At 38.5% G+C, this 14,506-nt stretch overlaps 1 protein-coding gene across 2 annotated transcripts in view; it reads right to left on the bottom strand.

Moving 5' to 3' along the window:
• SLC10A7 (solute carrier family 10 member 7) overlaps positions 1–14,506 on the bottom strand; it is a 215,304-nt gene that overhangs the window by 28,354 nt on the left and 172,444 nt on the right. For both annotated transcript variants that reach the window (XM_019481515.2, XM_014593664.3), the window contains 3 exons: positions 7,063–7,228; positions 2,571–2,622; positions 407–480 (listed from right to left, as the gene is read on the bottom strand). In XM_019481515.2, the coding sequence (XP_019337060.1) occupies positions 407–480; positions 2,571–2,622; positions 7,063–7,228 (292 nt within the window). The remainder of the gene's footprint in view (positions 1–406; positions 481–2,570; positions 2,623–7,062; positions 7,229–14,506) is intronic.

The following is a 14,506-nucleotide window of genomic DNA, read 5'->3' as shown; positions in this document are numbered from 1 at the left end:
AATTTATATAGGCAGACAAGGTTTTTTAGGTGAATCTAATATCTTTTATTAGACCAACTTAAATAGCTGGAAAACAATTATTAAGCAAGCTTTCGGGTTTAATAATTGTTTTCCAACTTAATAATTGTTTTCCAAGCTTAATAATTGTTTTCCAACTATTTAAGTTGGTCTAATAAAAGATATCAGATTCACGCAAAGAACTTTGTCTGCCTATATCCTTAGACCAACACGGCTACAACCTACACCCATATAATTTATATAGTAATATTAGTAGTATGCTATTAAGGGTACTTGCTGTTGCACTGAACCAGAGAGCTACTTTGATTTAAAAAAATAACAAACTTAACTACAAATACTATTAAGGTTTCATCAAAAAAGCTAAACTTGATCTCTCACACTGACTTACCCAAGGTGAGGGATTTGTGTGTAGAACAGAAAATGATAGCCACTGTGTCTGCTGGCGTGAAACCAGAGTTGTTCCTAGAAAGAAAGAGTTTTAATAATCCTTGTTAGTAAAAGCCTTCTTAAAATATCATTGATCAAATGTACTACTTTAAGTACCCATATGCATGTTCATATCACTTTGATCAGTACTAGTGACAGAAATAATTCTACCCACAAATGAACAGTAGTGTTTGATTTTTTTTTTTAACAGAATTGTTTCTCAGTTGTGGCAAACTCTCTCATGAATACATTCCCACAAGAAACATGCAGCATTCTAAACAAGCTGTATGTAGGACACAACTTTATTTCAGGTCAGGTTACTTTTTCAAACATTCTGTATGGCATTAGTGACCAGCTCATCTTTGAAATAATGCCCAACAGGCAGTTTCTATTTTCAGTGGATAATGCTATCAATTTTATTATCCAAACAGTATATGAAACTAAATTTCAATAGCTGCATATAAGGAGATATGGATATCTACATCTCTATTAAGAATCTGGGGTCAGGACTGATGGCATAAAATTAAAGCCAAGATGGGTGAAAAAATGATGAAATCTGTGTACCAAAGGTATGCACAGAAATTTGACTACTGCCTAACAGAGGTGTATTATTGCTCAGGCAAGGTCACACCTTCAATCCAAATGGGACAGAGATTTTTCTGAGATTCAAAATACGTATTTACTAGACTTGTGGTGCTCAACCTTTTGGCACCTTGGGCAGGATGAATGGCATGGGGCCAATCCATGGGCTGGATCCTGTGGGAGGGGTTGGTCCAGCAGCTTGCAGGACTCCCTATGCATCTGGAAATTTGGCAGCAAGGGAAGCAGTGGAAGTGTGAATTGCCACAGTGCTAGAAGGTCCCTGCTGCCTACACTCCCTCTTCTCAACCATATGCTCAGCAGTGGACGAAGGGGGCTTCAGGGAAGGGGTATGATTGAGGTACGGGGCACTCTGGCACTCCTTGGTCAGCAGAATGAAATATAAGGGATGTTCCGGTCAGTGTAAGTCAAAGTATGCACACCCGTGCTCTAACATTCACCAGTAATGAGTTTGGCACTCATTTGGTACCAGGGAAGATGGAAAAAGTGACACCACTTTGCTTCCCTAACCTCAGGTGCAGCAAACCTGAGATCAACACAAGATAATCAAAATCAATGTCTTCCAAAATTTTTCATAGCAAATTTGCTTAGTTTACAAATACAGAGACAAGAGTCAGCTAAGTGAAAGTATTGAGAAATACTGAAGAGATATTAGGGATGTGTGAAGTGGGCCCTATTTGATTTGGATTTGGCCCGATTTGATTCATCCAAATCTGAAGATTCAATGCTGATTTGGAGAATCAGCGATTCAGACACAGACACAGCTTAAAATGCTTTTTCTACATACCTCGAGGTACCAGGCGCGGCTCGTGAACACTGCCATGCTGGGGCGGATGGAGCATCCCACGTGAGCGCGGGGGGGGGGGGGGCGGGGCACGCCGGCTGCCACATGCTTGGCAGCAAACCCGGAAGTGGACTGGAACTACTTCCAGTCCACTTCCGGGTTTGCTGGGGAGCACGTGGGGGGCCCCTCTGTGCCCCCTGGCTTAGCGATCAGTGCAGGGGGACCCCGGGTGCTCCCTCAGACCCAGGGGGCAACAGTTGCCGAGCTGAGGGGGCGCAGGGGGCCCCCCCGCATGGTCTCCGGGGGACCCGGAAGTGAACTGGAAGTGCTTATGGTCCACTTCTGGGTCTGCTGTTGAGCACACTGGGGAACCCCCTGCGCTTCTGTGGGACGCTCCATGTGCCCCAGCACTGCAGCATTCGTGAGCCACCTGTTACCTAGAGGTATGTAGTAAAAACATTTAAAGCTGTGTCTATGTCTGAATCGTCGAATCTCTCCAAACTGATTTGGAGGGTTCCGATTCAATTCGGAGAGATTAAAGGATCCTCTGATTCGATTCAGATTTGGAGATTCAGCCACCGAATCGAATCAGCAACCGAAGCTTCACACAGCCCTAAGATATATCTATCTGAATTTATGTATTATAAATATATAATTACACACACACAAATATATTACGATTATACTGTACTGTACAAATACTGAAAATATCTAAACATTCTGTTTAATTCCAATCACATACCTGGTAGAAAAGAGGAAAGTTACAAACATGAAGCTCAGTTGTACAGAGAATACTGAAAAATAAATATTTAAAATTTAAGTTTACATGTTAGAAATAAAAAAAAAAAAAAAATCACATAAACCTCTATATTATGTTTTATGTAAATGCCTCATAGTGGCATAAGGGATCAAATTATACCACTCTCATTGCATCTAGACAGGAGCTGTACTGCGAAGTTGATTGACTACCTCCACAGTAAAGTGTCACCATTTACATGTGCCATAGAATAGTACTGTTTGGGACAAGTACTATCTTACAGTGGTGTAATTTACAGCACTGCAATGCATGTGTAGATGGTGACCAGGGCTGGCTGGGGCACAAGGGTGCTACACTGCTGGCTGCCTGCTGGCAAGCCCCACATTGTAGCACCCTGGTGCCCCTGCCAGCTCCTCTGCTGGCCTGGGGCTTCTCTGCCCCAACTTGAATTGCTGATCCTGGGCATATGTATATACTGTGCCCAGAAGCAGCTCATTCCAGCATGAACTGCGCCCAAGTTTATTGTGTGGGGGTAACTGCATATGTAGATGCACCCTCCGACTTTCAGGGATGGACCAAATAGATGCAGAGAAATCTGATTACTGCCTAACCTGTGGACATTTAAAGGCTGATAAATAGGACAATTATTTCTGAAGAAGCAACAGGCATCACCATGTCTGAGGAAGCATTTCTTTAGCAAAATCCATTACTGTGTTTATAGCAGCATTTTCACAAGTAATGCCTCCCAATAAAGTACTCCTCAACATGGTGTCAAATTGACAGAAGTTCACTGGTGAATACTATGCATCCAGTTCCAAAATTTTGCTTGATAGGAATGATGACAGTACCACCTGTCTGACATACTGCAGGAGCAACGTATTTTAATTTAGCCCATACTTAATGGACTGCAAAAACAGTGCGTAAGCACGAATACTTCAGACATATAAACATGCATGCATGGTAGATAACCCTTCTGATGAACGCCTGTATTTTCTATTGACATTAATAGGAGATGAAAATATTATCTATTTTCATTCAGTTTGGATCAAGGCCAATTCCTGAACCAAACAGCATTCACAGGGTGGAACCTCAGCAGCTGTTCAACACAGCTGAGTTTTTTTAGGTGTGGATGGGTTCCCAAGACGGACTATGCTCTCAGACAGTTTAGTATGCATGTGGCAAGCCAAACTGGCACCTTCCTTTGGTGTGGATTCTGAGACCAATGCAATACACTCCCCACGTGGGAAAAGGGGTCTTCAGGGAATCACATGAGGGAAGTGAGCACCATCTCAAACATGACAGCCCTTGTGTGCAGGAACTCCCTTGGCTGTGCGATATCTGAAGAACCTGCAGTCACAGACATACCTCCTTGTGGGAGGTCAGAAAGACAAGACTGGGTCTATGCAGAATTTTATATTTACCATTTTATTTTTATATTTAGTTTTATGTTTATCAAATACCAGAAGGTATTTGATAAACATTTGCTGGCAGAACCTGGGTATGGATTGACTGTGAAACTAGTGTGCCCTACAGTACAATGTAATCCAAAGCAATAATATGGCACTACCTCCAGTTAATAAGCAGGCAGAACAATAGGGATGGTAACTATCAGTGATATTCCCCAGTTATAGTAAGAATTTTCTGAGACGGTGAAACTAAAATTTTTTGCCTCACATGGTATTTTTCTTTGGCCTAAATGTATTAATTTAAGATGCACTAAAAAAAAATCAGTTTCATAACAAGTTCCTGCCACTTTCACGTTATGTACAGTTTACAACAGTTATTATAACATGAAAATGACAATAAAACAGTGATCTGGAGAATAAGAAATGCAACTTCCTCCCAAACTCCTCCGGCCAAATTTAGCTCTTATATAACATCTCACACAGCCAATATTTCCACTAGAGTTGTACAGATTTTAATATTAGAAAATTTGACTTATTCATCTCATCAACTTGCCTTATTTCTCAGTATTCGCCACATTCTGAAATGAAGCAATTCTTTACCTGTAGAAAGTATTAGCTGTATGTTTTAAAGTTTATGTAAACATTTTTGCTAAGGAATTTTGGTGCACACTGGAATTGTATAAGGACTGAAAATTATATAATTAAAAAGAAACAAAAAAATCCTCCTCAGAAAGAATTGAGTCTGTATGATTTTAACAATTTAAGGAAACAATGTTGTGCTGATTGTTGCTTTTAATTCTGAATATGGTAAATGTGTAGACTAGCTTTGCAGAGGGCATGAAGGAGCTGGACTATAAGAGCTAGAGAAAGATGCACCCACCAATCTGAAATAACAGCTTTGCTTATTTTTCACACTAGCTGACACCTCAACAACATGAGGTTTTCTCAGTTTTCCCTTTACTTTCTTTACATTTTAATTGAGTGTTCAGAGCATAACTAAGAGGGGGAGGGTTGACTTTGTGGGGAAGGTGCAAAAATAGGTATTGCTGCATCTGGTTGCTAGCTGCACCACCAGTACTGGTAGCATGGGTCGCTGGTGCTACCCAGTGCATTGTCATTGCCCAGGGCATGAAGTTGCTCCATTATGCCTCTGAGTATGTTTATTTTTCATCCAAATTATTTTTTAAACATTTCTTTCCCATCACTTTTAAAAAAGCCTGTAAGATGCAGACTCTATTTGCTCTCAGCTTAAAATGTTGATTTTTAGTTTGCTATCAATTGCACCAGCAGCAATAAAGAATTGCAATATTGCAAGTAATATTTTACATGTATATATAGTGCTTTTTCATCTGAACGTATTCCTCAGATCCTTTGCTGCTGGAAAACAACCATAATCACATGGGCGGCTTACAGATGGTAGAAAAACTAAACAAAACAGCACTTTATATTCAGCTCTGTGAGCCTCTGCACCGAGGGCAGTGCATGTCCAGAAGAGGCATCACGTCAGTTTGACATGGTTTGCCCAACATCTGTATAGATCATGCTTCACCAGGGTTTTTTGGTGCTTTTATCCAATAGCTGATGCAATCAGCTATTAACAGAAGAGCCAAAAAGTCCTGCTGAAGTGCACAATCTATACAGACGTTGGGCGAGACGGGTGAAACTGATGTGATGCCTCTTCTGGTAAAGTGCTGTTTGTTTGTTTTTTCCACGTCTGTCTGTGGCCATGATTTCTAAAACACTCTTACAAAAAATATTGCCATTAGGGAAATCTACAGATATTATACAGGAATCTATCTAAAATCCATTCAGCAGTCTGGTACTCTATTTAGCAGCATCTTAGCCAAAAGACTAATTCCAATCTGCTAGGATTTAAACCTGTGTTTCAAACTCAAATTTTAGACAAGAAGCCATCCTTTTCTTTAGTAAACTGCTGCTGTAAGAAATAGCAGTTTTTTTTTCTCAGTCAACATTACCAACTTATTTTTCAATTAAGCAACAGGCATTTTGTGAATGGCATAATTGTAAGCTAAAAGCAAGTTCTCTAATTATTATTTTAAAGGTATGGTTGCTTTTTTTCTGTTCATTTAGAAAAAAAGCCCAAAAAACTGTTTCCTTTTTTGCATGTTAAGAGACAACCTGAGGACTTAACATACTGCACAAAAGGATCTGAGATGAACTGAAATTCCAGGTAAAAGTCGGTGACAAAACTTCTATTGATACAGCATGGCCTAGATTTCACTCACTGTGTTTAAGATACACATATGATAAAAGGACTGTTAATGATTTTTCAAAATTCAATGGTGGTAGGTTGTGCGGGGTGTGATTTGTGTTGCTACTATTGGGGGATTTGAGTTAAAGATCTTTTGCACTACCTGGAATATCTGTGCCTACAAAAAGGGGGAGCAGAGTAAGAGTAATTGATTGGAAGAGTGGGCAGTTATTGGACACTGCTGCCCTTTGTTGGGAGTTCATGATCAACTAATGTATTTCTAACTGATAGCAAGGATATCAAGGGTCTATTCCATAACATGTGAATGAATAAGGTACATCTGAAACATACATTGCAACAAATCACTTTAACCATGGAAATGTATCCCCCACCTAGAAAATCCCAATAATTTCTAGTTGTATAAGACTGACAGGGAACAGTGGTTCAAGAGCTGTTAGAACAATTTTCTGTGACTGATATCTCAAAATGGAATCTATTCTTTTTGTGTGCAATACTAAATCAAAACATGTCCTGTCCTTTAATAATAGATAAAACCTCAAAAGAATGGGCAAAAATATTTGAAAACATAATACTTATGCCCTTTTAGAAAGGAAATACTACAGAACAATCTCAAGAGTACATGACAAGATTTATCCGATTATTAATGCTGTTGCTTTCTCAACATCCTAAAAAGCATGCAACCTCTAGTAGTTTTTCTAATCTATCTTACTTACAAGATGCATTAAAAATACAAAATTCAGCTCCATGCTAGTTAAACTTTCCTTCTCCTTCTAGTAGATGCTATTCATTGTATATAAGAGACTAACTGATCAAAGGAATATTTTAAGACTAAACTTACTTATGAACACGACTATAATCAAACTAAATTTATCAAGGTCAATATTTGGATTGGCGAAAGTATCACAGAATGTTGTGTAGATGATCATCAGGAGCACACAACTGCTGATAGCACCAAATGGAGGTTTCTTCCTTTCAAGCCAATCCTTGATGTATCTTCGGACAATCTGAAACACATAAATCAACAGGTTGCCTTTTTTCAAAGATGCAGGGAGCCAAGTTGGGCATCACAAAATGAATCTGACAGCGGAAAGACATAAAGAGAAGAGAATAATTTGGATGACGGCCACAGTGGATTTCAAAGCTTCCCTGCCACACAACTCTTCTTCTGGGGAATTTAACATTTGTAGTGCAACTTCCACTGGGTGTCCATAATGAGAGTATATTTTCAAGTACATTCATATCCATCCTTAATCATGCCAAATGTTCTTTGCTAGCTGTCACTGAGACATGCCCATTAAGCCTCCCCAAAGTTTATCTCCTCTGCTGATACTAATGGATGTATGTAATTATCACAGTCCCCTTTGCATCAACAGACAATTCCAAGTGCAACTTTGGGAATCTTAAAAATCTGACATCTTCAGGAATTTCATGACGGTAGATAATCGAAAGTGATCCATGGAACATTTTAATATTTAAATAGCCAGCGATGCACCAGAAGTTTTTAATTAAATTATAACTCATGCTTGAAAAGCAGAAGTGCATGTGTTGTGGGAGTTTGAATTATTTAAACTCTGAATATCTAGAGTTTTTGTAAATCCAAAGACAAATGCCATTTGCACGCTTTCAGAATGCCAGAATTAACACATAAAAATGAACAAACCTATAGTGCTTAGTGCAACTTTTCTACTTTCAGGAAATTGAATTTGAAGTTGTTTTGCAAGATTTTGTTTTAGAGACAAATTTAAATGTAAGAGTAGTTTTAACTTTAAAATTATGCCAAATTATACAAAATTGAGCACCACATATCTGAGCACTGTGTGGGGAACTGCATTTTTCCTCTTTATTTTTAAATGGTTTGAAAAACTTTTTTTAAAGCTTTTATCCTATAGCCATGACTTGTGTTAAGTTTTCAGCAATCCTATTATCTTGTCTAATTTCTCAGGAGATCTCCTTGCATTCTGTTACCAGGCTCTTTTACAAATAATAGTTCATCATGGCCATTGCAATGAGAGGGTGCTAAAAGTGTCATGACGCTTCCACAGAGTATTACTATTAATAAACATCAGCACTATTAATTGAGTAATATGGAAAAATTTGTAAGTATGCAAGATCAAAATCACTACAAGACCTTTTCACAAGTTAGCTGCCAGGGCTGGGAAACTGTTCGTAGATCTGCCAGTCCCTATCACCACCTTCCTAGATTATTTAAAATCTCTCAGTAAATTCTATAAGGAGCTGCCTATCCTGTTAACTTCATGAAGTAAATTTGATCAACTACATGCAAAACAAGATCATAGGAAAGTAGGGCTGGAAGGGACCTTACAAGGTCATCTAGTCCAGCCCCCTGCTCAAGGCAGGATCATTCCTGACTAAACTGTCCCAGCTAAGTGTTTGTCCAACCTGCTCTTGAGAACTTACAAGGATGGAGATTCCACAATTTCTCTAGGTAGCCTGTTCCAATGCTTGACCACTCTCATAGTCAGAAAGTTCCTCCTAATCTCCAACCTAAATTTCCTTGGCTGCATCTTGAGCCCATTGCTCCTAGTCCTGTCTCCACAGTCAAGGAGAAACACCCCTCTCCATCCTCTGTAAACTGCTCTTCAGATATTTGAAGACTATTATCTAATACCCCCACAGTTTTCTTCTCTCTAAACTAAATAACCCTAGTTCTTTCAGCCTTTCCACATAAGTCTTACTTGCCATGCCTCTAAATTATTTGTGTTACTCTGAGCTGGACTCTTTCCAATCTGTCCACATCCTTCTTGAAGCATGTGGCCCAAAACTAAACATAGTACTCCAGGTGATGTCTCACGAGTGCTGTATTGAAGAAAAGAAACTCTTGATTTTCAAGAGACACTCCTGTTAATACTTTGTGCTGTTGGCTTTTTTTGCAACAAAAGCACACTTGGCTCATATTCAGCTTATGGTCCCCAGGTACTCCTCTGCATTACTGCAGCCTAGCCAGTCATTCCCCAGTCTGTATCTGTACAATCAATTATTCCATCCCTAGTGCACAATCCTAGTCCTACCTCTGGAGAATCTACAACTCCATCTAACTTGATGCTAGTCTCAAATTTACTAAGCATGCACTCAGTACTTTTGTCCAAATCATTAATGAAGATATTAAACAATATCAGACCATGACAGACCCTTGGGAAACCCTACTTCATACCTCCTCCCAACTAGACATTGAGTGATTGATGACTATTTGTTGAATACAATGATTCAACCAGTTATTTATGATGTTACAGTACTTTTAGTCTGTATGTCCTTAGGTTGTTAATGACTGTCATGAGAGACCTTGTTAAAAGCCTTGCTAAAGTCAAATTATATCAAAGCCACTGTCCTCCCAACATCCACAAGCCTTTCAATCTGATTTCCTATTATAGAAGGAAATAGGATTGCTTAGGCATGCCTTGCTCTTGGTGAATCCATGGTGGCTGCTCCTGATCACCTTGTTCTCCTTTAGGTGCTTCACAATAGATTCCTTGAGGACCTGCTCCACGATCTTTCTAGATATTAAGGTCAGGCTCACTGGTCTGTAATTCCCCTGGACACTCCTTCCTCCCTTTCTTAAAGATAGGCACTATGTTTGTCCTTTAACAGTCATCTGGGAACTCACTCAACTTCCACAAATTCTGAAAAAGGATAGCTAATGTCTCTGAAACTACCTCAGTCAATTCCTTCAGTACCCAAGGGTGCATCTCATCCAGCCCTAACAATCTGAAATCATCTAGCTTCTCTAAGTAACCCCTAACCTGTTCTTCTACTACTTTAGGCTATATGTCTCCTTCCCTATCCTTGCCATTAACTGCACTTGTCATCTAGTAGCTGCCCCTATTTGTGAAGACTGAAATAAAAAAGGCATTAAATACTTCAGCCTTCTCTGCATCATATATAACCATATAGCCCTCTGCATTCTGTAAGGGACCTACAGTTTCTCTGGTCTTCCATCTTACTTCTGACATATTTGAAGAATCCCTTTTTATTGCCTTCTATGTCCCTTGCCAGCTGCATCCCAAATCACATGCTGAACTCCCTCATTTTCTCCCTGCATGCCTACCATACACTTAGTATTCTGAACATGGTATTCAGACACCCTTCCCTTCAGCTCCTTTCTCATGTCCTTGTTGTGACAAGGTATTTAGCAGAATTTCCACATTTGCTGGAATCTGACAGGGCCGTGTCACGAGTGCTTCTGCTATGGCCTTGAATTTGCGACCTCTGGGCAGTCAACTTTAGTGCTTGCACCACACTCCAGGCCCCTTCAGAAGTGGGATAATGATCACCCTCTTAGAATGTTTCTAAAAATTCTGCTGAGTAAAATAACTGACTTATGGGAAACCATATAATGAAATCCTAATAACCCAAGTGATATCTCCCAACTTTCAAATGTGATACCTGCCAGATGTGATCATACTCTAAAATTATGGCTAAACTTTTGAAGAAGCTGAAGAGGATTTCTGTGGTAAAATATACAAAATTTCTTTCAGACATCCCCTTAAAAGCCACTGTACAGGGATGAACCATTATTATGGAGTTATAAAATTTTAATGAAAATGTACAATGTGGATAATGTGAAGAGAGATCAAGCCCAAAGTATGCTAATGTTTTTAATTCTGTGACCTGTTAGAGGCAAGAGGCAAGGTCTCTGGCCTCTAACATGATCTATTTCAACATAAATCCCCCTAAGTTTAGGGTGTACTTTTGGGGAAAAGAAAAGCTATTTAAGACTGTATACATGGAATGTGAATTAGAATACTCTGACCTGGGCTGGAACTGTGATTAGTAGATTCAAGGAAAAAGAAAATGCAATATAAATACATTTGAATAGGTTAGTAAAAATACATTTATTGCTGAAACTAGAGCAGAGGTTCTGTGCCAAACTGTTTGAGACAATTTACTTTAGGCTATCTGTGGAATTGTTTTGGTATTTATATTACATATGGAAATATGTTATAGATTCAAAATATGGAAGAAATGAGGAAAAAATGCCTTACAATATCAGAATGATACTTTCCCAGTAAATCTTCTACCATATCTAATGAGCTTTCTATAGTTTCTTGTTTAACTTTCCATAATTATCTTTTTTGATAATTCAGGGATTATTTTGAGTCCACAAAATTTAAAGACAGTTTGGCTTTTCAATATATATTTTTCTTTATGAAATCATGTAGGCAAGACCACAAGAACAAAATTTTGTTTTAACAGCAGCAGTAGTTTAAAGAAATGTACACAGTTGGCATGTCTACACATGCCCTTAGGCACGCTTAGATTTAATGTGCATTAGTTTAATGCACATTAAGGTGATTTAGTTTTGCATTTACACATGCACGTTAAAATGCATTAACGCTGTGTGCATGGACTGACGTCAGACTAAAGTTAGATCCATGCCAGTCCATACACAGTGTCAATGCACCTTAATGTGTCTATACTTGCCTTAATGTGCTTTGGCTATTCATGCCTAAATTTGCTTTTGTACCTGCTTTTGTAGTTATCAAACTTAGGTGAAAATAGCCTAAAATCACCATTTTAAGGAGCATTAAGGGTACACACGTGCAGACACACCCTTAATGCACCTTAAATCAGGCTAAATCACCTTAAATCAGCATGTGTAGACATGCCCAGTAAATACATTTGGAGAACGTATTCCTCACTGTAGACTTGATACTTTACTTTTGTCTTGTATTAATGTAAAAGGTGAAGTAACTTAAAGGGCCTGGGATTAAAACTGTTGGATTGGAAGAAATCTAAAACAGTATTAATTTTAAGAGGAGAGGCTGAGCTATTAAAGATTGTGCTAGATGTTCAGTAGAGAAACTCACTTCAATTTCTTCCCTTAGATCAAAAACTCATACATTTGGTATTTATTAATGTTCTTTAAAACATTTATATTTTAAGACGCTTTGAATTAATGAGCTTAATTTTGAAAGCCTAAATATTTTCCAGCAGTACTAAAAAACAAACAACAACAAACCCAAAAAACACCTTTAAAGCTTTTCATTGAAATAAACTCCTGCAAAGAAGAGGAAGAGGAGAAAAGCTAGGCAGGTGTGAACCTTGGTGATTCCTACTGACTCTACTCTTCAGACAGGAAATCAAATATTAGGTTAAAATGCCAGGAATAATATGGATTGCTCCAAGCAAGAGAATCCTGAATGCTAATTGGAGCCTGAAGTAAAATGCTGAAAAAGTCCATGAACAAAAAAAACAAAACAAAAAGCTAACAGTACATAGCCTGTGCTAATGCTAGCAATTTCAGACACTACTTTCATGTGCCACCTGAATCTCACTGTTCCTTTCAAAGGAGGAATTAACAACCAAAGCAGCACCTGAATGGATAGTCCCTTCCACTCTATACAAGGAAGTCCAATAAACTAGAGAAGAGTTCTAACTCACATCATTCCCAACATTTAGATTTGTTGATAAAAAATACACAATAATGTAACATATTTTAACTTAAATCTTCTTGCGAACTTGGCTGTTCCTAGGGTTTCTTCCCATTAAGCACTCAGTTCAAATTCTGATTTAATATTTCTTTCTATAAAAAAGGGTAGAGAGAAACACGAACTGTTTCTTCTTACAATCTAAGAAGCAAATATTTATCAGGCTCTTCCTTTTTCTTTTGGAACTGATTGGATACTCTTGATCACTATCCATATAAATTATATCCGTTGACCTACTTTTATAAGCAGAGAGAGGTGGTTAGCTAAGCCAGTCTGAAGTTAGGCAGAAGACAGGGTAGGGTGGCACCTTAGGACATTTATGCTCAAACTTGATTTATATGCGGACTTGAGTCTGCTCCACCTACAAGCTGAGGCGCCTGGCACTGCATCGCATGCATTTGTATAAACAGTGAAATGCGTACCAGCGCTGAGAAAATGGCAGTGGTGCACTTCTGAACTAAAATATCTTCAATGCGTTTTAGTTCTAAAACATGCCGCCGCCATTTTCTCAGCCCTGATGTGTATTTTGCCGTTTATACAAATGTGTGCATTGCTGTGCTGGGTGCTTTTAAAAGCACCCAGCGCTGCGGCACAAACTTGTGTACTAATGTCCAGAGATACTAAATTTAATGTGCATTACCTAAAGTGCATTAATGAACACATAGACATGCCCTTAGAGCATTTTTCCACATGCAAGTGCCCAGCACTGTGATGCACACATTTGTATAAATGGCAAAATGCACATCAGTGCTGAGAAAATGGTGGTGGCATGCTTTTGAACTAAAACACATAGAAGGTGCTTTAGTTCAAAAGCACGCTACAGCCATTTTGTGTGTGCTGACACGCATTTTGCAACTTATACAACTGCATGTGAGACAGCGTAACGTGTGTCAGCTCATGTGTCAGTGCTGAAGCGACGTGTAACAGGACCAAAAAGTATGTGTATAAATGCCCTTAGAGACGAAGTCATTCAGCGAGTCATGCGCTTCCGTAAGCTACTGCCTATTTCTTCATAGCATCTGACAATGTAGGCTGTAGCCTAAGAAAACTCATGCCTCTCTGAATGAGTAAGTCTAAATTACCATGCCCTTTCTTCTGCTTTACTTTGACAAATTAGCTCCTGGCATATGAACCCATTCAAGGTGAGTCAACTTTCCATAAACTTGGGCCCTGTGGATTCCACTGATTAAGTGATATTAAAAATCATGTACTAAGATGTTGGTCAATTAACAGCTTTCATTTTCATAATAATATGGCAAGACCAAACAGAATATTTTCTGTTATCTTTATATATTTATTTCTTTGTCTACATTTCTGTGGAGATGCTGTCCTATTTCTTGTTAAAGTGAAATATCGAAAGGGAACAAATCATGGTCTGAATCTTGTTAAGCCATTATCTCAGTTTTCCATAGAAGCATTTCTCTACTAATTTCCCAGATGACAAGGCTTCATTTCTGCAACTCGCTTGAAGTTTAACTATGAAAAGGAGGGCTACTTCTATGGACATTTCTAATGGACATTTTTAATGGACATTTCTGTAACCTTTGGTTTATTTTTCCATTTTAAATCTGTTTTAACTTAATTATATTTAATTTACATTTTTCATCATTTATGCTTCTACTTTTCCCTTCCCCAGTACCAGTATGACTTTTCCTTTCAATTGTAGACTGATCGTTGGTAGGATTCAGAGTCAGAATTTCACTGTTATATTTACTATTTCAGATTTGCTGGCAGATTGTATAACAATAAAGCAAGCAACCCTTTTAAATTTCATTTACAAATACTCATTCTTAATGTTGGAAAAGCTCCTGGACAATTTGGACACAGACGGAGGAG

This window comes from Alligator mississippiensis, chromosome 2 (assembly GCF_030867095.1).
Source record: "Alligator mississippiensis isolate rAllMis1 chromosome 2, rAllMis1, whole genome shotgun sequence".
Classification (NCBI taxonomy): domain Eukaryota; kingdom Metazoa; phylum Chordata; order Crocodylia; family Alligatoridae; genus Alligator; species Alligator mississippiensis.
The sequence above is the reverse complement of the archived record's forward strand: the minus strand, read 5'-3'. Positions and strand labels throughout refer to the sequence as shown.